At 49.6% G+C, this 21,353-nt stretch overlaps 7 protein-coding genes; 5 read left to right on the top strand and 2 right to left on the bottom strand.

Moving 5' to 3' along the window:
- Nucleotides 1-2,957: 2,957 nt before the first annotated feature.
- FFUJ_03434 (uncharacterized protein) lies at nt 2,958-4,490 on the top strand (the record flags this gene model as incomplete). Its single annotated transcript, XM_023575281.1, has 1 exon — nt 2,958-4,490. The coding sequence occupies one exon, from the start codon at nt 2,958-2,960 to the stop codon at nt 4,488-4,490; it is 1,533 nt and encodes a 510-aa protein (XP_023428487.1).
- Nucleotides 4,491-5,216: 726 nt separating this feature from the next.
- On the top strand, nt 5,217-7,288 carry FFUJ_03433 (probable arginyl-tRNA synthetase, cytosolic; the record flags this gene model as incomplete). XM_023575280.1 has 4 exons in its annotated part: nt 5,217-5,501; nt 5,551-6,755; nt 6,801-7,214; nt 7,273-7,288. The coding sequence occupies 4 exons, from the start codon at nt 5,217-5,219 to the stop codon at nt 7,286-7,288; spliced, it is 1,920 nt and encodes a 639-aa protein (XP_023428822.1).
- A 781-nt stretch (nt 7,289-8,069) lies between these two features.
- FFUJ_03432 (related to Altered inheritance of mitochondria protein 1) lies at nt 8,070-8,465 on the bottom strand (the record flags this gene model as incomplete). Its single annotated transcript, XM_023575279.1, has 1 exon — nt 8,070-8,465. The coding sequence occupies one exon, from the start codon at nt 8,463-8,465 to the stop codon at nt 8,070-8,072; it is 396 nt and encodes a 131-aa protein (XP_023428486.1).
- A 522-nt stretch (nt 8,466-8,987) lies between these two features.
- FFUJ_03431 (uncharacterized protein) lies at nt 8,988-9,760 on the top strand (the record flags this gene model as incomplete). XM_023575278.1 has 2 exons in its annotated part: nt 8,988-8,999; nt 9,059-9,760. The coding sequence occupies 2 exons, from the start codon at nt 8,988-8,990 to the stop codon at nt 9,758-9,760; spliced, it is 714 nt and encodes a 237-aa protein (XP_023428821.1).
- A 28-nt stretch (nt 9,761-9,788) lies between these two features.
- FFUJ_03430 (related to arsenite transporter ARR3) lies at nt 9,789-11,026 on the bottom strand (the record flags this gene model as incomplete). XM_023575277.1 has 3 exons in its annotated part: nt 9,789-10,532; nt 10,583-10,725; nt 10,777-11,026. The coding sequence occupies 3 exons, from the start codon at nt 11,024-11,026 to the stop codon at nt 9,789-9,791; spliced, it is 1,137 nt and encodes a 378-aa protein (XP_023428485.1).
- Nucleotides 11,027-12,820: 1,794 nt separating this feature from the next.
- FFUJ_03429 (probable subtilisin-like serine protease) lies at nt 12,821-15,570 on the top strand (the record flags this gene model as incomplete). XM_023575276.1 has 3 exons in its annotated part: nt 12,821-12,952; nt 13,004-13,372; nt 13,423-15,570. The coding sequence occupies 3 exons, from the start codon at nt 12,821-12,823 to the stop codon at nt 15,568-15,570; spliced, it is 2,649 nt and encodes an 882-aa protein (XP_023428484.1).
- Nucleotides 15,571-17,633: 2,063 nt separating this feature from the next.
- FFUJ_03428 (uncharacterized protein) lies at nt 17,634-21,277 on the top strand (the record flags this gene model as incomplete). XM_023575275.1 has 2 exons in its annotated part: nt 17,634-19,428; nt 19,482-21,277. 2 exons carry the CDS (start codon nt 17,634-17,636, stop codon nt 21,275-21,277), a joined length of 3,591 nt encoding a protein of 1,196 aa, XP_023428483.1.
- Between the last annotated feature and the right edge of the window lie 76 nt (nt 21,278-21,353).

Below are 21,353 nucleotides of genomic sequence, written 5' to 3'. Positions count from 1 at the left end.
AAATATCATCGTATCCCGGGGCTCTGCCGATTCGCAGCCTACCAAAAGTCCAATCTCCCTGCAACCTCATCCTGTCTCAGCTAGTGCTTATTACGAAGCTGCACTGTCGACCAATCCGAGATCCATGTAATTCTCCGCACCATCGCCAGACTAATTTGCCTTAATGTGGAAGGGAAGGGTTTGAGGCTGATGATGAAACGACAACGCCAGTCTCATGTTTTTAGTTAGGGAACTCAAACGACGGTGAATGGTAACGGATCTGGGGAGGAAACTTTGTAGCACAGAAGGGAACTTCAGGTGAGTTTTGGAAACATTCGTTTTTCCTCATGGAACTCAATTGCTGGCGACAGGGCATGGTTACGGGGTTCAAGAAAGTCCGAGTTCGCGATGGTCTCCTATTTCGCGAGATCAAAATCGCCAAGGTATTCAGGATTCGTGTATCGAATGAAAGCCCTGGCTATGACCCATGCCGGAATGCAGTAAGACCAAGCATGAAAATAAATTTTATGTCCTGTGTCAAACTAAATAATGATCCTAATTTGCCCATTTTCAAGATGATCCTTCGCGGAAAATACGGAGCACGCATTATTCTTGATATGAATCACGACAGGCTTCAACTATTAGTGACACTTCAGCTCGCTGCTGACCGCATGTTGATGAGGCATGAACCCTACTGAACCACTGCCCATGTCATGATCCTTGCCTGACAACACGGGGGCTAAAACATGGGTCCTCTCTGTTCCCTTTTTCGACGTCGCCTCACATCGGATTGACTTGATGAAGTGAACAGCCATGCATCCGCATATCAATGGCTGCAGAAAGGCGACCTGCAGTGGCAATGAACTCGAAAGTTATAACCCAAAAGGAACAATCACGCGGAAGAGGCTTTTCTTGTGCACTGCAGCCAAGGATTAGGTGCAGATGCCTGTGGACATGAATAGGCGAACAATCTTACTTGCATCGACGCGAATTACTAAAAAGCCAAGTCACAGAAGAGAGACTTGGCTTCTGGGGAGACGAGAATAAGCTACAATATTGATCAACAGACGGACTCGTCAGAACACGATCAGAGAAAAAGCTTGGTATTCTAGTGCAACGCGTATCCCGCAGTGGAGACTGGAGATTTTTCCAAGAAATTGCTCCGCAAGGATTTGAGGGCTGTGCTGGACTGTGAAGAACACTGTGTGCGAAGGTTGTCGAAATAGTGAAGCGAGAGTTGATCAAACAAAGAAAGGATTGCCATATGATCGGAATTATGAGTGATTATGTGCTGGCAATAAAGAAGTCTCTTCTCTTCGATGAAAGGGAGACAAAGGATATGCGGCAACAGTTGAAGATTCAAGACCAATGAGGTGACGAATCTCGTATAAATTTAGATGATTCAGCGGAGCCAGCAGAAGTTTAGTTACGAGCCTAATTCTACCGCCGTCTCCCTAGTCCGAGAAAGGAGAACAACAGAAGACCGTGAATGTCTCTTGTCGAATGTTGCTCATTGGATCCAGATGTTCTTTGACGTCCGATGGGGGCTGTGCAGCCTATTTTTTCTTCTCGCTCACAGATGCCCCATTTGTTTGGGCAAGGGAGTAAGGCTTTGTTACTCATAGTGGAAGCTTGACCACGTCACGGACCTCCTTTTGTAACAACGACCAATCGAGGACGAGGCGAGAGTCATTACACTGACATACTGGTATTCCTTGAATGTCCTGACTTGGCTTATAGGCGCCCCCCTGGCTCAACTAAACGCGGGAATACCTACACAGAGACGTCGACAGACAGCGCGGCTCAGTGGACGGCTTTTGTTGGACATACGGAAGTGCGAATAAGGTGTCAGGGCTCCAATTAGGTTTCGGCCCCCTGAAACTCGCATGCCATCCCGTTCATCATGACCGATCAAGTGTCTCGCCATCCCCTAGAACTTTCGATCATCTCTTGTGTTGCCCGTTACATAATACATCGTGACTTGTGCAGTGTCACACACCTGCATCTCTGCTGTCTCAGAACCAGACATGGCGTTTGAGTTTCTCCAAACAGAGAGCAAGGAGGTCGCTGTTTCTGATGATCACAACACGCAAGTGAGGCTTTATGACGAATCGTATTCACCCGTGGAAAATGCTTTGCTTAAACTTGTTTACTCTGTCTTTTGCCGCCGCCCACAAGACGGAGAAGAAAAAACCAACAGAGGGTAGCGTGCATTAGAGGGGGCGAACTGCGTTTCAAAATTCTAGTCGTGCGTTGGTATTGATGGCCTCGGCCAGGTAGCGCTGACTGCTCCCTCCTCCTTGGGATGGAGACCGTTATAACTGGAGTCCGGGTACGACAACAGCACAGTATGAAAAATTCTCTCCGCTAGAAACGACTTATACATGGAGGGCTCTTTTTAGTGCTTTCGCCCAGGCGGGCCCTGCCGCTGAGACCACAAAATTTGGAAGCGGCAGCGCCGGTGTGGTGTCCACGAGCCAATAGGGGAACGAAACGCCAGGACGTTACAGGGGGCTTCTCTCTGGGACCCTGGCTCGCAAGCGTTCCTGAGTGGCGGCGGCATTGAGACCACCTCCACTTAGCCTTAGCCATTAGCTCCTAGGTTGTTTGCTGTCGTCCTTGTGCTCCTGGGAATGGGATGCTCTCCCGATGGAGATGGATGAGCTTCAATCCCCATATCAGGCCAGGAGCGTCCCGTCAATCCTGTCCACTTTCTTTCCTTCCTCTTTCGTGATTCATTAATACCCAGGCCCCTCCCCCGTGCGTGCATCTCCTTCGTCTGGTCTCTTCCTATTCTCACTCTCGTTTGTGATAAACTGATTCCTACTGCTCTTGGCTTTTCCTTTGAGCATCCTCTCTCTATTTCCTCTCATCTTTCTGATCGAACTGAATTTCCCTTCACCCTTGCACGCCTGCTGGCAGGATACCATCTCTCTCATCTCTTCAATAAATCGGCATCGAACGCGATAATCGGCATCATGGGCGATAGCTATTCTGCTACTTCTGGCCATACAGCCACCACGGCCGTCAACCGACCAACAATTGACACCAACACTGAGACCCAGGAGAAGCCCCAGTCCCCTAACAATGATCCTACGCGTCTTCAGAGTCTCGACACTTCCGATCAGAAGCGCCTGCACAGTCTCGAAATCCCCCTCGACAATGTTCGCTCTCCCCCTTCTCCCGCCGTAGGCGTCAACCCTGCTCTTTTCCGCAAGCAGACCTCTCTCGACATTGATGATTACTTCACCGGTCCTCGTGATATTCAGAAGCACTCAAAATGGCCTCTCGTCATGCAGATGCACGGCTCCATCATGCCCAAGCTGATCATCCCTCTGGTTGCTATTGGCGCCTGGTCGACTGCCATTACACTCATCCACAAGCAGGTCCACGACATTTCTGTTGACTCGGTTCTGCTTACCATTCTGGGTTTCGTCGTCGGTCTTAGTCTGTCGTTCCGATCCTCGACTGCGTACGAGCGTTACGCCGAAGGTCGCCGATACTGGGGTATGCTTACCATGGCTTCTCAGACACTCGGCCGTATCTTTTGGATTCACGCCAAGGATGTCCCAGACCAAGACCCTCGCGAGACCATCCTCAAGAAGATTGGCGCGATGAACCTTATTGTTGCCTTCTCAGTTTCTCTCAAGCATGCCCTTCGATTCGAGCCCTACAGTGCCTACCCCGATCTGGAGCATCTCATCGGCCATCTCAACACCTTTGCCAAGGATGCCACTGTCGCTGATCCTGATGGCCCTGTTATCAAGAAGAAGAACATGTTCAAGTCCGTTGGAGAGTATCTTGGCGTGTCGTTTGCTCAGAGCAACCCCCGTAAGGCTCTTAAGAAGACCGACAAGCCTCTTGGCAACCTCCCCCTCGAGATTCTTAACCACCTCGCCATCACCATTGATCGAATGGTCGCTCAGGAGCAACTCCCTGTCCCAATGCAGCAGACTCTTGCTTACAACCACCTCACCATGATGAACGACTGCATGACGGGCTGTGACCGTGTTCTCAACACTCCTCTGCCCATTGCTTACACCATTGCTATCAGCCAGATCACCTTCGTCTATGTATTTGTCCTCCCCTTCCAGCTTGTCGACAAGCTTCAGTATATCACGATTCCGGCTTCTGTTGTCGCCGCTTATATCATTTTCGGACTTCTATTCATCGGCCAAGAAATCGAGAACCCCTTTGGACACGACGTCAACGATCTCCCTCTCGAGATCTACTGCGATCAGATTGCGGCTGATATGGATATCATCGCGTCTCATGATAAGCGCGAGCCGGATGCATTCCTCCTCAGCCACAACAGCATGCCTCTCTACCCTGTCAGCACTGCTTCTTCCAACGCCTGGATGAAGCGAAGTGACGAGAAGCTTCGCCAGACCATCAGGGACAAGCCAAACACCATGTTTGAGTGGCGTAAGGAGATTGCCCGCAAGAAGTTGAACGGTGGCAAGTTTGGCACCAACGACATGAAGATGAACCCTGGCGACCATAACGTCTAGATCTTTCCTTGTTATACCCCTCTAATGCATGTTGTATGGACTTCTCGAGGGAGCAGTCTCACAACTACGGCGCATCAAAATAAGCTATGTCAAGTTTCGGTTCTTTATTAATTTGGTTGGTTTGCTCTGAAGGACCTCAGAGGGGTTACTTCATGTAAAGTGTGAAAAGGTTCGGCAAATATCACTGGGTGTTTTAAATGGTCAGGAATAGCGTTTTAGTCTGTTCAATCTTCAATACAAATTGATCCAAGAATTGGTTCCTTTCTAAGAGCATTTGTTTAGCTATGACTCAAGATGAAAGTCGCATGAAGTTGAATCCAATCATTCATTATCTTATCAATGGCCTGACATGGATGGAGGGGTAAAATCGGAGCGGAATTTCAGGGCAACCGTGCCCCGCGATTTCAAGCTCTGCGTCCGTCCCCGGCGAATGATGACTCGCAGGAAAGAAGTGAAAGAGTCAAAGCCTTTTTTTTGTTAACCCTTGAGCCCACTTGACTCACACTCACTCGCTCGGAATCGCCATTGATGCTCGCGCGGCGCCTCACTTCCTCCACCTTTTTCTCTTCTTCTACTTCTTGTTATCTTGTAACATCCTCTTTGCCATTGCGACAAGCTTTTGTCCAGACTCGTACCCTCTCTCTACTCTCGACTCGTCGGTCCCCGCGACAACAGACATTGCATCGCGACTACAAGTACCCCTCCTCCTTCAAACATATACGCACCATGGCGACAGACGCCAACGCTCTCGCCGACCAGCTCCAGCAGCTTGGTCTCGACAACATCGAAACTTCTTTCCCTGGATGTCACCCTGATACCAACCCAGTCGATATCTACCGTTCACACATCACAAGCCTTTTGGCACCTATTACTGGTGTTGATCCTAAGATTATCTACCCCGCCATCCAGTGGACTCAGACTCTCGACAAGGGAGATGCTATTCTTGCTGTTCCTGCTCTCCGAGTGAAGGGCAAGAAGCCTCAAGAGCTTGCTGAGGAATGGGTTGCCCAGGTGAGTCGCATAAAATAGCAATTGCTGAATTATAGCTAACACGACCAAGTTCCCCGAGTCTCCTCTTATTGAAAAACCTACCGCTGCTGGTCCCTCCATTTCGTTCTTCTTCAAGCCCAACAAGCTTACCAGCATGCTCCTCCCTACGATTCGAAAGCGCGCCGACAACTACGGCAAGAACCCCTACAATGGTCTCCGAGACCCTAGCGACTCCAACTCTGGCAGGAAGCGAATGATTGTCGAGTTCTCCTCGCCCAACATTGCCAAGCCTTTCCACGCTGGCCATCTCCGAAGTACTATCATTGGTGGTTTCCTCGCTTCTCTGTACGAGAGTGCTGGATGGGAGGTCACCCGAATGAACTACCTCGGTGACTGGGGTAAGCAGTATGGTCTGTTGGCTTTGGCCTGGGAGAAGTGGGGTGATGAGGAAGCCCTCAAGGCCGATCCCATTAACCACCTCTTCAACCTCTACGTCCGAATTAACCAGGACATGTCCGCCGAGAAGGAGGAGATTGCGGCTAAGAAGGCTGCTGGCGAGGACATCACTGCGCTTGAGGAGAAGTCCCTGGACGAGCAAGCCCGAAAGTACTTCCGACGAATGACAGACGGTGACAAGGAGGCCGTCGATCTCTGGCGACGATTCCGAGATCTCAGCATTACTCGATACAAGAAGACCTATGCCCGACTCAACATTGAGTACGACGAATACTCAGGAGAGTCTCAGGTCCCCGAGGAGGACATGGAAAAAGCCGCCAAGGTCCTCTCTGAGAAGGGCCTGACCGAGGACGCTAACGGTGCTATCCTCATTGACTTCTCCAAGCACGTCCCTGGCAAGCCTGGTAAGAGTCTCGAGAAGGTCATTCTCCGAAAGAAGGACGGCACTGCCCTATACCTCACCCGAGATATCAGCGAGCTTCTCAACCGACACGAGAAGTACAACTTTGACCACATGATCTACGTCGTTGCTTCTCAACAGGATCTTCACTTGAAGCAACTCTTCAAGACTATTGAGCTCATGGGCCATGAAGATATTGCTAAGAAGTGTCAGCACATCAACTTCGGTATGGTTCTTGGCATGAGCACCCGAAAGGGTACCGTCAAGTTCCTTGACGATATTCTCCGTGATGTCGCCGACAAGATGCATGAGGTCATGAAGAAGAACGAGACCAAGTACTCCCAGGTCGAGAACCCTGAGGCTGTTGCCGATATCCTTGGTATCAGTAGTGTTATGGTCCAAGATATGTCCGGAAAGCGGTATGTATCCTAACTCATTTAAAAGCGTGTTACTAACGACACTAGAATCAACAACTACAAGTTCGACATGGACGTCATGACCTCTTTCGAGGGTGATACTGGCCCTTACCTCCAGTATGCTCATGCTCGTCTGTGCTCTATCCGCCGACGAGTTGGCCTCTCCGACGATGAGCTGGCCACTGCCAACTACGATCTTCTGACCGAGAAGCACGCTACCGACCTCGTCCGACTTCTTAGCCAGTGGCCCGACGTTGTCCAGAACACTCTCAAGACCCTTGAGCCCACCACCATCTTGACATACTTGTTCAAGATGACACACGTTCTCAGCTCCAGCTACGATCACCTCCGAATTGTTGGCAGCGAGGCTGAGCTTCAGAAGGCTCGTATGGCTCTTTACGATGCTGCCCGAATTGTCCTCCATAATGGCATGAGTCTGCTTGGTCTTACACCTGTTGAACGGTATGTTCTCCGAAGATGCCGACTTATGAGTAATTGCTAATGATGTACAGAATGTAAGCTACGAGGCTGAATGAGAATTTGTAAAAGAAATGGGACATGGATTTCAAGAGGGGCATGGATTGATGGGCGTCGAGTCTTATCTCGACTGATGGCGCATTAGACGAGACTATGAAAAGTTTTAATATACCCATTCAACTTACCTTCGTGGTAGTTCCAAAACTCATTGTTCAAATGGCCCAATTCGACTTGAAGCGAGGGTTCTCTGGCATCCGCCACTGGTCATCCTGAAGTGAAAGACCAAAGACCTTAACTCTGCGATCCAAAATATCAGATGCATATCGAGGAGTCACGAACTCTTCAGTATTGATGAGTCGGTTGGTTGCCAATAGTGTTACTTGAAAATGATAGATTTCTGGGCCTGAGTCACATAATCAGTCACTTCAACGAGCCTGTGTGATACATAACGAGCGAAATCGGCCAATGCATGTGACGCAAATACAGAACTCAAATCACCATCGAACGGCAGCAACTGAGAGTCATGTGCTTCAATGTTGAATAGTATGCTTACATTTTGCCCCGTAGTTGAGATTTTCGGCCGTGATGCCCATGCATTGCTCCTTTGTTTCTCTACCTTATTATACAGCAGCCTATCGATTTAGGGCTCAATCGACCAATTTAGTACTGAGCCGCAGCAGAATCTGAATCTTGCGCGATTGCAAATCGTTATGTCTTCCAATTCGTGACGTTCCTGAACTCTAGCAATCTCCATAGTCGTACAATCATCCCATCTTGGCTCTCCACCAGTTTTCGCCGTCGTATTCATAAAGATATGGTTATTCCATAAACCTGTCGCCCTTAAGCAGAAGGGACCTTGGTCCTAATCTGAACGCCGTGCCACCCCTTGACAAGATCGCCAAGAGCAGCATTCACCATGCGCTGCTGCTTGAGAATTGTCTGGCCCTTGAAAGCAGGGGATGTGATATCGATGGCATACATGCTCCCACAACCACCAGAGACATCTTGGACAAGTAGTTCGGTGGGCTGGAGCTTATCGGAGAGTATTTCGGCGATAGCAGATTCAGCGGGGCTCATGGAAGGCAGATCGGGCTCTTCCTCAACGGTAGCGGAGAATCGAGTCGCAGAGGTCGAGAGAAGTCTTCGGGGCGTTGACGTAGGTATTTGTGTTGTAATGCGGGTGATGGTCGTAGGAGCGCGGACGAGTGTGCGCAGAGGAAGACGAGCAGAGCGCATTGCTGCGCGGCGACAGGTATTGCAGATCATTGCGATTAGGTGCAATTGAATCAATTGGCTTTTGCTGGAAGAGAGGTGAAGGAAGTTAATGACGATGGTGGAGTTTGAGTCTGGGCCGAAGTTGAGATTACCTAATTGGGATACATGGAGAGGAAAAAATGTGGAGGGTTTGTAATCGAGCACTCACGGTTTGCGGGCGTGGGTCAAAATGGAGTGAATGCTGTTGTTTATTGCTTCAATTGATCTACACTCATTAGTACAGTTCAGTGGTACTAATTTATCCCTCTGAGAGGCCCGTCACTGAAGGATTGAGCGCAGAAGAGTCATTACCGAGTTCGTATTAGATAGACACAAGCCTAAGCCTGGTGGGACCGGAAAACTATTGCTGCTGTACGACGCTTCTTCAGACAATCTTTTTTCCAACCAATTCGACTCATTCTCCAGCGCATTTTATCCAATACCCCAGTCCATCATCTCACCTGAACCCGTCTCATCTCAGCCGGAGAATTCACCAAACCCATCATGCCACGCAAGGTACGATATTCCCCCCTTACTCCCGTATATCCGTCAAAATAAATACTAAGCCCAACTAGACTCGAACCCCCGAGTCTCTCGCTCTCAATCGCGAGAACCAGCGTCGCTCTCGCGCAAGACAGCGTGAATTACTCGACGACCTGCAAAATCGTGTGCGTGAGTTTGAACGTCGCGATGGCCAGGCTACGCTAGAGATGCAGCGTGTTGCTAGGGCTGTCGCTGGGGAGAATGCTGCGCTGAGAGGTTTGCTTGCTGCGAAGGGCGTGTCGGCTGAGGAGGTTGAGGCTCATGTTGAGGCTATGAGGCATGAGGAGAAGATGGTTGCTAGAGCGGGCATGGCGACTGTTACGCCCGTTTCGACGCCGTCTTCCAATCCTTCACCTGTTGTCATTGCCTCGAGACCTGTGCCGTGCTCACAGCCTCAAGGATGTGGTCCGGTGAGGAAGAATAGCAACCCTCCGTTTGCGATTCAGCCCAAGATGTACTCGCCGCCAACACCTGCTACGACTGCTACGTCTTGCACAGAAGAATCAGGCTGCTGCCCTAGACCACAGCCCGTGTCGCAGCCACAACAACAGCACGTACCCCAACAACCAAAATCTCTTGACAAGATTCACTGCATGGAAGCTGCTACTATCCTCGCTCAGATCCGAGGTCAATCAGATATATCTCAAGCTCGATCTGCTCTTGGATGCGCCGAAGGCGAGTCTTGCATGGTCCGCAACACTGATTTGCTCAATTTGATGGATGACATGACCTGATACTATGTGTCGCTACATACTTCAAAGCTCAGTTCTTCCAGCTCCATCTATCAGAAACCCACCGAAGGAGATACACCAAACCCAAAAGCACCGGAACCTCGATCAGCGGGCCAACCGTCGCCGCAAGCGCTTGGTCACTGCTGGGTCCGAACGTGGTAATAGCCACAGCTATCGCAAGCTCGAAATTGTTACTTGCCGCAGTGAAACTCTGTGTTGCCGAAAGTGGGTATCCGAAGCCAGCGTTTCGAGATACCAGAAGTGTTGCGAAGAAGATTATGACGAAGTAGACGATGAGGGGGGCTGCGACGCGTACTACAGACACGATCTGATGCACCACCTGATGGCCTTGGGAAGCGAAGAGGATGAGGATGGTGTAAAGAAGGCCGATGAGAGACCACGGGGAGATGATGCGTAGAAAAACTCGCTCATACCACTCTGGTCCGACCATCTTGCGCAGGGAGAAGCGAGTGATGATAGCTGCGCCGAGGGGGATGCCGAGAAAGACTGCTACGCTAGTTGCAACGGTTGAGTATGACACTTCAAGAGAGCCCTCCTCTCCACTGATCACCGAGATAAAGAACACAGACATTGGCGCGTATAGAGCCATCTGCAGTATCGAGTTGATGGCCACAAGGATAGCGCAGTATTCGGCGTCACCGCCCGCAAGACCGTTCCATATCAGCACCATGGCGATGCAGCGTGCGAGGCCGACGAGGATAAGACCGATACGAAGTTCGGGCTTGTCTGGGAGAAAGGCCCATGCCAGGCCGAGCTATCGCCGTCAGAATATTGTATGTTTGAGGAATTGGGGTTATGGATTACCATTAGAAAGGGTGCAACTATCCAGTTGATAAACACGCTGAAAAGGATTTGCTTCCAGACGTCGCGCTGGGAGAAGATCTCGTGGAGGCTTTCGTATCGGACTTTGCAGAGGATGGGATACATCATGACGAGCAGGCCGACAGCTAGCACATCTGATCAATATACTTGTACCGCCAGATAAGCTGTTTACATACCTATGGGAACAGAGACGCCAACAAACTTGCCCTTCTCAAGAGCCGGCCCCGTTGAAGGGACAAAGTTGCCCAAGATGATACCGACAACCATGGCGAGGAAGATCCATACTGCTAGAAAACGGTCAAGCCAACCAAGGGACTTGAAAGCCGATACGTTTTCCTTCTCTTTGGGTTCTTCGGATGGTTGTATATTGCGCTCGGCATCGTGAGTAGAGGGTTGCTCTTTCGTACGAGCATCTGGTTCCGACATATTGTCTTCAAACTTGGTCAATACCAATATCGTGTTGTAAAGTTTTAAGCTTAATTTTGCATCCGAATAAGGGAGGATGTCATAGATTAATTAGTGATTCACTGGGACAGCAATGTCGCATTTCTGATTTTCTGATCCAGCCTTTTTGAACATTTCAGACTCGGTATGGTGCAATGGACCAATCACAGATGGGGCATGACACAGTCCCTCCGGAGACGGCGCCGGAGGCACGGAGCATGTTCTCGGCGTAGCCACAACTGGATTATCTTATCTGCCGGATCTTTATACATGCGGTAAGATCCAAATGCCGTGGTGAGCTTACTTTGTACAGCTTGGTCAAAGGAAGACAATTGCTTAAGTGCATACTCTCATTCTCAGCAACTTTGGTGATGGTCTTCTGGGTGGTTGGTTAGCGATATCGGTGAATTGACCAGCCTTTTGTCTTTCAAGTTGTGTTGTACAGAGTCGTGCGTTGATGTTGAATCGGTCTTGTGTGACTACACGCGGGAACAATCACGAGCAACGGCGTCATACAAAGGGCCTACCGTTTAACCGTGATACAAAACGTGGTGTATGTACCCGTTGCATCCTCAACGCCGTACAACGATAAAAATCAGTGATAACAATGAGGCACCAATTCAAGAGCGTGTGCAAGAGAATAAAATTGCCCCATCGTGATCAATCAATTACCTCATGTACGCCCCATCTTCAGAAATTGAAAAAAAAATCAAGAATATTTTCTCTATTTTATTTTAGAAACGTCTCCCGCCCTACATATGCATGCATGCATGCGCAAGGTGTCGTGGGCCCAATTGGCTACGTGTATCCAAGCAAAGACTAGTGCCGTTTCTTTTTATGTACCGCAAATACGAGGTTCAGCTTGGTACGACACGGGAAGTGCTGCATAAGTCTTGCATAGCGGGACGGCTTCCGTGGGATAGTGTTATCTGATGCATGATTTCACCAAGGAATCGTCGCGGGTCAGGTAGTGGGAATAAGCCATGGCAAGGTAGCATTTGTTTCTCCTGACGATCGCGGGGCAGATTAAGATGTGCAAGGAGGATCAAGAGGATCGGATGACGATGTTCGATTGAGTTTCGAGTGACGGAACTTACGTGGTAGTATTCGCTTTGGGTGCAACGGCCAGAGTTAAAAGGTTGGTGGTTGAGTTGTTATTTAGATATAGACACCCAACCGCAAACTTGCATACAACTAAACCATTTTCAACCATGAATTTGCCTTGATTTGTCTCGACTGCATGTACGCGCAACCGTCTCATGCGGCTCTATCATAGATGACTCTATGTTTAGCGACATGGGACCCAGTCTCATCATCCGTGCAGTGCCTGTCGATCTCATGTTGACAACCCAACCCAACCTCCGCCTGCCGATTCCTCAGCTGTGCAGTGATACCGACTCTTTCACTCGCTGCAACTAACCATTTAGTCCATGGGTAGAGAATATCCAAGACAATTGTCTCAAATATATCCTCTATTCTCATTCGTAAGATTGCTTCTCATGGCCTGAAATCCCGTAAAGTCCACTATCCCGCAGAAACCCACTTCTTCCTTTTTCTTTTCCCCATCATGGATCAACCCACAGCTTTGTCAATAATGGGGCTATGATGATCGTATATAGGATCCCCAGCCAACCTATTTCCAAGGCGGAAATGTTGGGATCAGGTTTATCTCGTTTAAATCCTCCCATTCTACTTTTCCTTTCCCTTTTCTTTCTCGTATCTTGGTGATTCTTTTCGTGATTGCGGAGAACGTGATTCGGTGTATTTCTTTTCATCATGGTACGATTAAGTATAGTTGCTGCGCTATACGCTGCGGTGGCCAACGCGGTGGACTTTGATAAGATCGCTGTTGGCAAGGGTCACAGTCGGTTACCGGGAGCTTATATCTTTGAATTTGAAGAGAATCATGTGCGTATTCTCTCATCTCTTATATCCCTTTCCATAACTAACGGAGCTTAGGACTGTGCCGACTTCTTCGCCAAGGCTTCAGCACGAGGCAGGACTCGTATGCAATACAACTACAAGCTATTCAAGGGAGCTTCGATCCAATTCACCGACATCGACAATGCTGAAGACCTAGCTTCCGAGATGGCACTATTGCCAGGCATCAAGCAAAAATGGCCTGTCCAGACATTCAGCATTCCCAAGCCAGAGGTTCACTGGACGGGTACACCGGGAATGGAGTACAAGTCTATTCAAAAACGAGGCTTTGAAGAAAGAGATTCTGTGAACGATACGTTCTCGCCGCATGTCATGACGCAGATTGATAAGTTGAGGGCAGAGGGTGTCACGGGCAAGGGTCTCAAGGTTGCCCTCGTTGACAGTGGTGTAAGCCATCTTCATACTCCCCATGATACCCAGAACTAACATCTATACAGGTTGACTACAAACATCCAGCCCTTGGAGGCTGCTTCGGCAAAGACTGTCTCGTCTCCTTTGGCACTGATCTCGTAGGCGACGCATACGACGGCCTCAACCACGCCAAGCCCGACGACGACCCCATGGACTGCGCTGGTCACGGCACCCACGTCGCCGGTATTCTCGCCGCCCAAAAGAACGCAATGGGCTTCACCGGCGCCGCCCCCGGTGTGAAAATAGGAGCATACCGCGCGTTTGGCTGTAACGGCGAAGCTGGAAACGACGTCCTTATCGCAGCGTTCAACCAGGCGTTTGAAGACGGTGCAGATATTATCTCAGCTTCCATCGGTGGTCCGTCTGGCTGGTCTGAAGAACCGTGGGCGGTGGCTGTTTCGAGAATTGTCGAGCAGGGCGTTCCTTGTGTTCTTGCGGCGGGCAATGCAGGGGCCATGGGAATGTTTTATGCGAGTACGGCGGCGAATGGGAAGAAAGTCACTGCTGTTGGGTCGTTTGACAACACCAAGTCTCTCGCGCTCCTGAATGCGTCGAAATACAGCATCGGTGGAGGTCCTGAGCATGAATTTGGACACTTGAGTGGTAAGCCGAGTGCCTGGAAGGGCGTGAAACTACCGCTCTGGGCACTCAACTACGACACTTCAGTCGCTGATGATGGTTGTGACGAGTGGCCTAAGAACACACCTGATCTCAGCAGATATATTGTTCTTCTCCGACGCGGTTCGTGTACTTTCGATGCGAAAGCTGCCAATGCAGTCAAAGCTGGTGCAAAGTACATAATTTTCTACAGCAACAAAGAGGATCTCGCTCCTTTCGACGTCTCTTCCGTCGCGGGTATCAAAGCAGCAAGTATCGTGTCTCCTGAACAGGGCGCAGACTGGATCGCTTCCCTCAAAGCAAAGAAGAAGATCACTCTGAGCATGTCGGACGGAAGTGACGGCAACGTCATTCTCGAACAGAAGCACAACAACGTCACAGCCGGTGCAGCGAGTACCTTTTCCTCTTGGGGCCCAACATGGGAAATGGACGTGAAGCCTCAATTCGGAGCCCCAGGCGGTAAAATCTTATCAACCTACCCCCGAAGCATGGGAAGCTATGCCGTGTTATCGGGTACTTCCATGGCTTCACCCCTCGTCGCTGGCATCGTCGCTCTTATTGCAGAAGCCAGAGGCACACGAGATCCAGCACTTATCGAGAACCTCCTCTCAGCGAGTGCAAACCCGCAATTATTCAACGACGGAAAAACATTTTATGAATTCCTCGCGCCTGTTCCGCAGCAGGGCGGCGGCATCGTGCAGGCTCATGATGCCGCCTACGCAAAAGTTCTCTTATCACGATCGAGTCTTTCGTTCAACGACACGGATCATTTCGCTGAGTCGTTGAACTTTACGGTTAAGAATACGGGCAAGAAACAGATTGATTTGCAGATTTCTCACGTCCCGGCCGTCACGATGTTTACGCTTGTTGAAAATTACATTTATCCGGATGAATTCCCTAACGACTTCGCCAAAGAGCATGCCAGTCTCAAGTTCAGCGAGTCAAAGATTACTATCGATGCCGGTGAAAGCATTGTCATTGAGGTTCTGGCTACGCCTCCCAAAGGTCTGAACGCAACGCGTTTACCCGTGTGGTCGGGTTATGTAACCATTAACGGCACCGACGGGACATCTCTTTCTCTTCCGTACCAAGGCTTGACAGGATCTCTTCACGACTCAATGGTTCTCGGGCCTAAGGATACATGGATCGCAAACTCAACCGACCAGAACCGCTTCCCCGTAGCAGACAACACAACATGGACACTCCCCAAGCCTGGCACAGCAAACAACCTCACCGACACACTGCCCGGTCTCACGTGGTTCCTCGCTTTAGGCTCAGCAAAACTTCACGCTGAAATCATGCCGGTAACAACCGAGAAACCAACCTCTTCCAAAAAGCCGCGCGTTATCGGTGAACCAGTTGACTTTCCCCTGCTGTGGAACGCAATGGGTACTAACTCGCAAGCCTTCACTGGTGAGCTTGCAGATGGCACTTTTGCCCCTGCGGGACAGTATGTTGTGAGATATAGAGCGTTGAGAATCTTTGGTGATGAGAAGAAGAAGGAGGATTGGGACGAGGCGTATTCGCCTGTGTTTACGATTCGGTATGAAAAGTAAGAGTTATTTCTATGCTTGCAAAGGCATTATGAGCATTTTTGTTTCGGTTTCGTGTACAAAAGCATCAGAGATGTAATAGGGTTCGGAAATGGTCATGGGTAAATGGGTATTGATTAATTATCTGGATAATTAAGGATAGAATAGACATAGATCTAGCTGCACACAGACAGCGCAAAGAATGAATTCAGTTCACAATCTTAAATCTTCGTACAAGTGAATAAGCTTCAGCTTTATTTATCCATATAAGATCATACAAAGTTTTATCACTAATGCGTCTCTTGAAGAGTTATCGTATAGTGTTACAGGTGAGAGACCCGTCCATAGAAATGCTCACCATCTACACATTAAAACATATCTGCCGGCACCAACGTATCTACTCCACAGGAAAAAAGATACTAGAGGTATTCTCACGGCAAAACAATGAAGAAGTTCGAAAGCCCTGAATGCTATTGGCTAGATGTGTATAACGTTGGGCTGTTAGCTGAGAGTGCGAGGCAGTAGCCTTGAGCCGTCAATTCCGAAGCCGCTACATCAGGCACCATCGCGGTCAAAGACAAAATCAGTAACCTCCGACGATGAGAAAAGAAGCCTGGATTTATCACTGGAGCCTGAAATCGTTCCCAGACTCTCTTATGCATATGATGGGTGCTGAGGAAGAGGCACTGTACACAGCCCAGCAATATCCACATGAGGATGTCACCAGACGTCTACGTGGATGCGGTATTTTGTAAGCTGTCATCGTCTTTATTCATGAGATGATGTGGTGTGTATCTTCATGAAATCAATGGCAGATACTTGGGCATCGGTAAGTGGGAGATTGGCAACTGTGTGCGAGTTACTGAGGAGGGTCACTGACGCAAGTCAGAGGCGGAGTGACTGCTTCAGCCAAAGAACAATGGTGGTCTTGAACGATATAGAGAGAATGATTGTATCTATGTGGTCATCTTTGGGGATATCCTCGGGATTGTCGTAGTGTAGTGGCACCAATGACACCTTCACCAAAGCATATGTCTAGTGTAAGTCGGCAGTCTGTGAAGTGAGCTAGCCTTCATGAACCTTGGTGACATTCGCATTTGAGTGCGTAATGATGGCTGTCTCGAATACTGAAGCCTACGTTTGCGTAGTACGTAGGTCTACAGAAGTCTTCTCCTCACTTGTACAAGTCTCGAAGGTCACTTTGTGATGGTACAGTATTGTGGGTCAAGATAGGAGTTCTTTGTGAGCCTCTGGAGGAGTGGCCGCTATCTCATTTACAGACCTTAGCCAAAGTATGTGAAATAAATTGATAAGAATCAATCATATATGTCATGCAAGATGCCGCATGTATGAGACATCAATGCATGCCCGACCAACACGATACTACACGGTAAGTCTGGGCGTGTCAAAGAAGACTGGCCATCAACTTATCATTCTGAGGGGCTCTAGACCTCATGTCATGGCGTAAGCCACGTGGTGAGATGGAAACGTCAAAGACTGGATCGGGTAGATAAAGATGGTGATACTCGTAGATTAGTATGTGAGTGAGGAGCAAGGGTTGATAGGCAGCCGCATTCTTTCAATGGAGATCACATGATTAGATACCATCGCGGCGCGGATTATCCAAGTCCGATAGAGGACTGGCCAATAGGGTAGTTGCTGATCCTTCAGGCAGCAGCATTTCCGATTCTGAGACCTTTGGTAAATGACCGCAAATAGGCCGCGCCGCAAGATCCGCTTTGTGTAGGCAACGAAATAAACAGCTTCCTCTCAACAAAATGAAATGATTTGGTCTGGCCTACAGTTTCTTGCAAGACATTAGTTTCTCTTCTCACCTACTGAGCACATGTGACTTTTGCTTGGTCCCTTTTTAACTTACCTTACTTATTTACTGGCCAAGACCGCCAATGGCTGAGCCTCACTAATTACACCACCTCCAAGACCTGTACCAAGAGCCCCGCTTCAGATCGCCATCAAGCATCACGATCGAGACATCACTTCCAGACTTGGCGACTATTATCATCATAAACAGGCTTTACTTCCCATTCTAGGACTCTCCTACAACACATTCACTGCAGTTCACTATAATGGAGTCGTTTCTACCGTTGGGTGGCTTCCAGCTGCCCTTTCAGAAACGCCTCAGCAGACTGTACAACGACACTAAGAAGTCAACCGACTTTGTCAAGGAACCAATTCAAAATGAGGAAGATCCAGAAATCAAGGCCCTACATCGAAAACTCCGCATTCAAAAGGATCGTCTAGTGAGTTGGGGCCTCGAATGGTCTGATCCTACTCAGTCTGTTGAGATCGATGAGTCTCTATCAAAAGCTGGTTTGAGTGAGGTTGTTGGAAGTATCATGTCCACCATCAAGGACATCCTAGCAGAAGCCGAACCTCTTTGGCTAAGTTCAAAGCGCATGATTTCAGCACCTGCTACGTCAAAAGATACAAAGCCGCCGCTGGTTCAATGGGATAAGAACCATTTTGAGGATTTAGTTAATGACCTCACTGCTTCGATTGACACACTCTACGATCTATCGAGGACACGGGCAGCAGCTGGTGGAGTTCTAAGACGATCATCAAAAACGCCGTTCAAGTCCATGTCATCTACCGAAGAGTACCGGCCATTCGAGTCCAGTCGTATGCAAACGCCTCAGCAAATTAACCCCCAGACTCTAACTCATCTGCGCCCCAAGCAAGGTGATGAGGCTTCTACTCCCCGAGAAGTGGTTTTTATGAGCAAGACTGCTTATTCAGAACTCACACATGGAACGACCCGCCAACCGTGGGCTCCTCTGCTTCTGGAATATGCAACCTTTGACTCGATTTATGCCGTAACGGGCATCATGCCTCCCATGGCTCGCTTCGAGAAACTATCCGCCGGTCTGCAGCAAGATTCTCAGCGATCGCCTGGTACATGGACTGGACTGCCTCGACTTCTTGGCTATTTTGAAGACCTGGAGAATTCAAGACTCGGCCTTGTCTACCGATTCCCTCCCTCATTCAATGCCGTCTCATTCGAGCGTCTCACCAAGAACCCCTCATACAACCTCCCGACCTTGAACGATCTTCTCTCAGTTCCAGGGTCAGAGCCTAAGCTTGAAGCTAAGTTCAGACTTGCTCACAATCTGATGAACACCGTTTTTGACCTACATGCTCGCGGCATCACTCACGGGAACATTGCTCCATCCACTGTTTCGTTCTGCGATGCAGTCACCTCGCAGCCGGGTGCGACTAACGGCGAAGTGGATATTCGACGTCCTCTCCTTTCTTCTTTCGATCTCTTTCCTGAAGATACCCCCTCAACATCACCAATATTGTCCCGCCATCCGCTTGACCCACGCAATCTCCAATCTTCACATCTTGTCAGCAATCCTGACCAGAGAGTTCTGGATCTGTATTCCTTAGCCACTCTGTTACTCTCAGTTGGCTTGTGGAAGACACTTGAGGATATTGTGCCTCAGGGATCCACTTCTATCCCTGACTCGGCCCTGGAAGAGCTTGCTGTTCGATGCGGCAGCTTGTACATGAAGGCTGTTCAGGTCTGTTGGACAGCTGTCGATGACGAGCTTGCTGGGCGATCTTCTGGCGAATCGTTGCTCTCTTCGGTTCAGGCACGATGCAGTCGTTTCTTGGAAGCCTGTTGTATCTTGGACGGTGTCAGTGGTCTGGAGGAGAGACTCGATCAAGAGCTCAACCCTTCCGAGACGCCAGCGCCTGCCGTCGATGCAGCCCCAATGAAGACGAACAAGGACGTAAAGGATGTCAAAGACTTCAGGTCATCATTAAAAGCTGCAAGTGAGAAGCCAATGGCAGTATCAGCGCCTAACTTGGGAACAGAAAAGAGTGCTCCCAAGTTTGAGGCAGTCGCTGATCAGGATGGTATGCTGCATTGTTCTCATTCATATACTTACATAATGCTAACTAATTCCCAGATGCTCTTGACAAGCAGTCAGAAACAAAGATGCGTTTGTATCCCCATGTGCCGCTGGCGCCAGAAGTCGTGGAGAAGTGGAACAAGATCCTTATGCCCCAGATCAACCACGCTCTTCGTCACTTCTACCGCAAGCACCCCGAATCGGTCGAGATCTCTCTTGAGTCGGTAGGCCCAAGCCCTCAGAAGACTCAACCCACAGTACTTGTTGTGTGTGCATCTGTTGGAAAGGTCAGGGCTATTCTTAAGAAGAGGCTCGGTGACCTTTTCGATGGAAGCAACGGCTTCGGACTCAAGGTCTGCCGTGGACATGTTCTACGATCTCGGCGACAGCCAAATTCGGTCCTTAGATCCATGGCCCGAAGAAGCGGTAAGGGATCCGGATTAGAATCTGACGACGTTGAGGCCATCAACCCAGAGTATCAAGAGCGTCCAGGCAATGGCGCCAGTATTGGGGCATGGATTGGTGATCGACATCTGCCCCCCGTTAGCCTGGGAGGCCTCGTCATGGTTGACGACAAGCCTTACGGAATGACAGTCCACCACATGCTCGATGATCCAGACCGGGACTTTGGGCCTAGTGATACTCTTCGGTGCAGCGCCCCGCCTGATATGGACTGGTACGTGCAATCTGGTGACGACAGCACTGTCGATGATGAGTTTGGCTATGAGCTGTCCGATACTGAATCGGAAGCCTACTCGGATTCCGATATCACCAGTGACTATGAGGACGACGAAGACGATGAGGAAGATGAGGAGTATAACGAACCTGGAGATATCCCTGGCATTGAACCAGGATGTGGTGATGGTTACATCGTCACACAGCCGGCTCTCGATGATGTCGAAGAAGGGTTCTATCCTGACCCAGAGACTCAAGACGAGGACCACCTCGACACATACAGTGTCGGGGAGGTGTATGCTTCAAGTGGTATTCGCAGGAAGCAGGCCCTTGGGCTTGTGCATGAGGTTGACTGGGCTCTCTTCGAATTCGCTCACGATAGACTGCCTGATGACAACACTATTCCTCGCATCGATGGCAAGTCCCTCGCACAAAAGTCTGAGGGAAAGCAGACAGTCGGATCACCCATGCTGCGACCGACAACTGTCGCTCCTTCAGACTCCTTGCCAAACATGGAGGTGCAGTGCATGGCTCGAACGAGCGGCCTGCAGACTGGCAAGATCCTCCCCGCTCTAACAAGCGTGAAGATCTACGGTCGCGTTTCGCCAAGTCATGCCTACCAAGTCACGAGCGCCGACGCACCAGAAGAGGGGTCTCAGAAAAAGAATGTTCCCCTAGGTATCCCTGGTGACAGTGGCGCTTGGATCGTCAGCCGAGATGAGGGCCAACTTTGCGGACATGTTCTGGCCTGGAGTCAGCGCAAGCGTGTTGCGTACATCTGCCCCATGGACGTCCTCCTCTGGGATATCGCAGAGACACTGGAAGCTCACGAAGTAAAGCTGCCTGGAGGACAGGCCGTGGTGACTCTCAACAGGCCAGAGACTCGCAGTGCCTCTAAGAAGCAAGAGGCATCTAATCTCGAGTTTCATGACGACGATGATCTATCGGACTTGGTTGAAGAGGAGGAGGATTTGCCCCCTCAACTAGTGATGTCTCCTGATCTAGTCCGAGACACACCCAACATGAGGAAGTCACCCGTCTCGAACTGCAGCGGCATCAGCGATCGGAGCTCCTCAAGCCCCATCCGCCTAGACACATCAAGTGACCTAAGTGGTATCTCGAACCGATTTGAAGAAATGAGTATGAGCGGTAGTTTTGGGATAGGAGTTAGCGGTTGACAACGACAGTAGTCGTAGGTTCTTTTTCTTTGTCCGGCAAGGAAAGTTTGTCTAAAAAATACCCTGTTAGCGTTGG

The sequence above is a fragment of the Fusarium fujikuroi genome, chromosome FFUJ_chr03 (genome assembly GCF_900079805.1).
Source record: "Fusarium fujikuroi IMI 58289 draft genome, chromosome FFUJ_chr03".
Classification (NCBI taxonomy): Eukaryota; Fungi; Ascomycota; class Sordariomycetes; order Hypocreales; family Nectriaceae; genus Fusarium; species Fusarium fujikuroi.
This window is presented reverse-complemented; position numbering and strand designations above follow the sequence as displayed.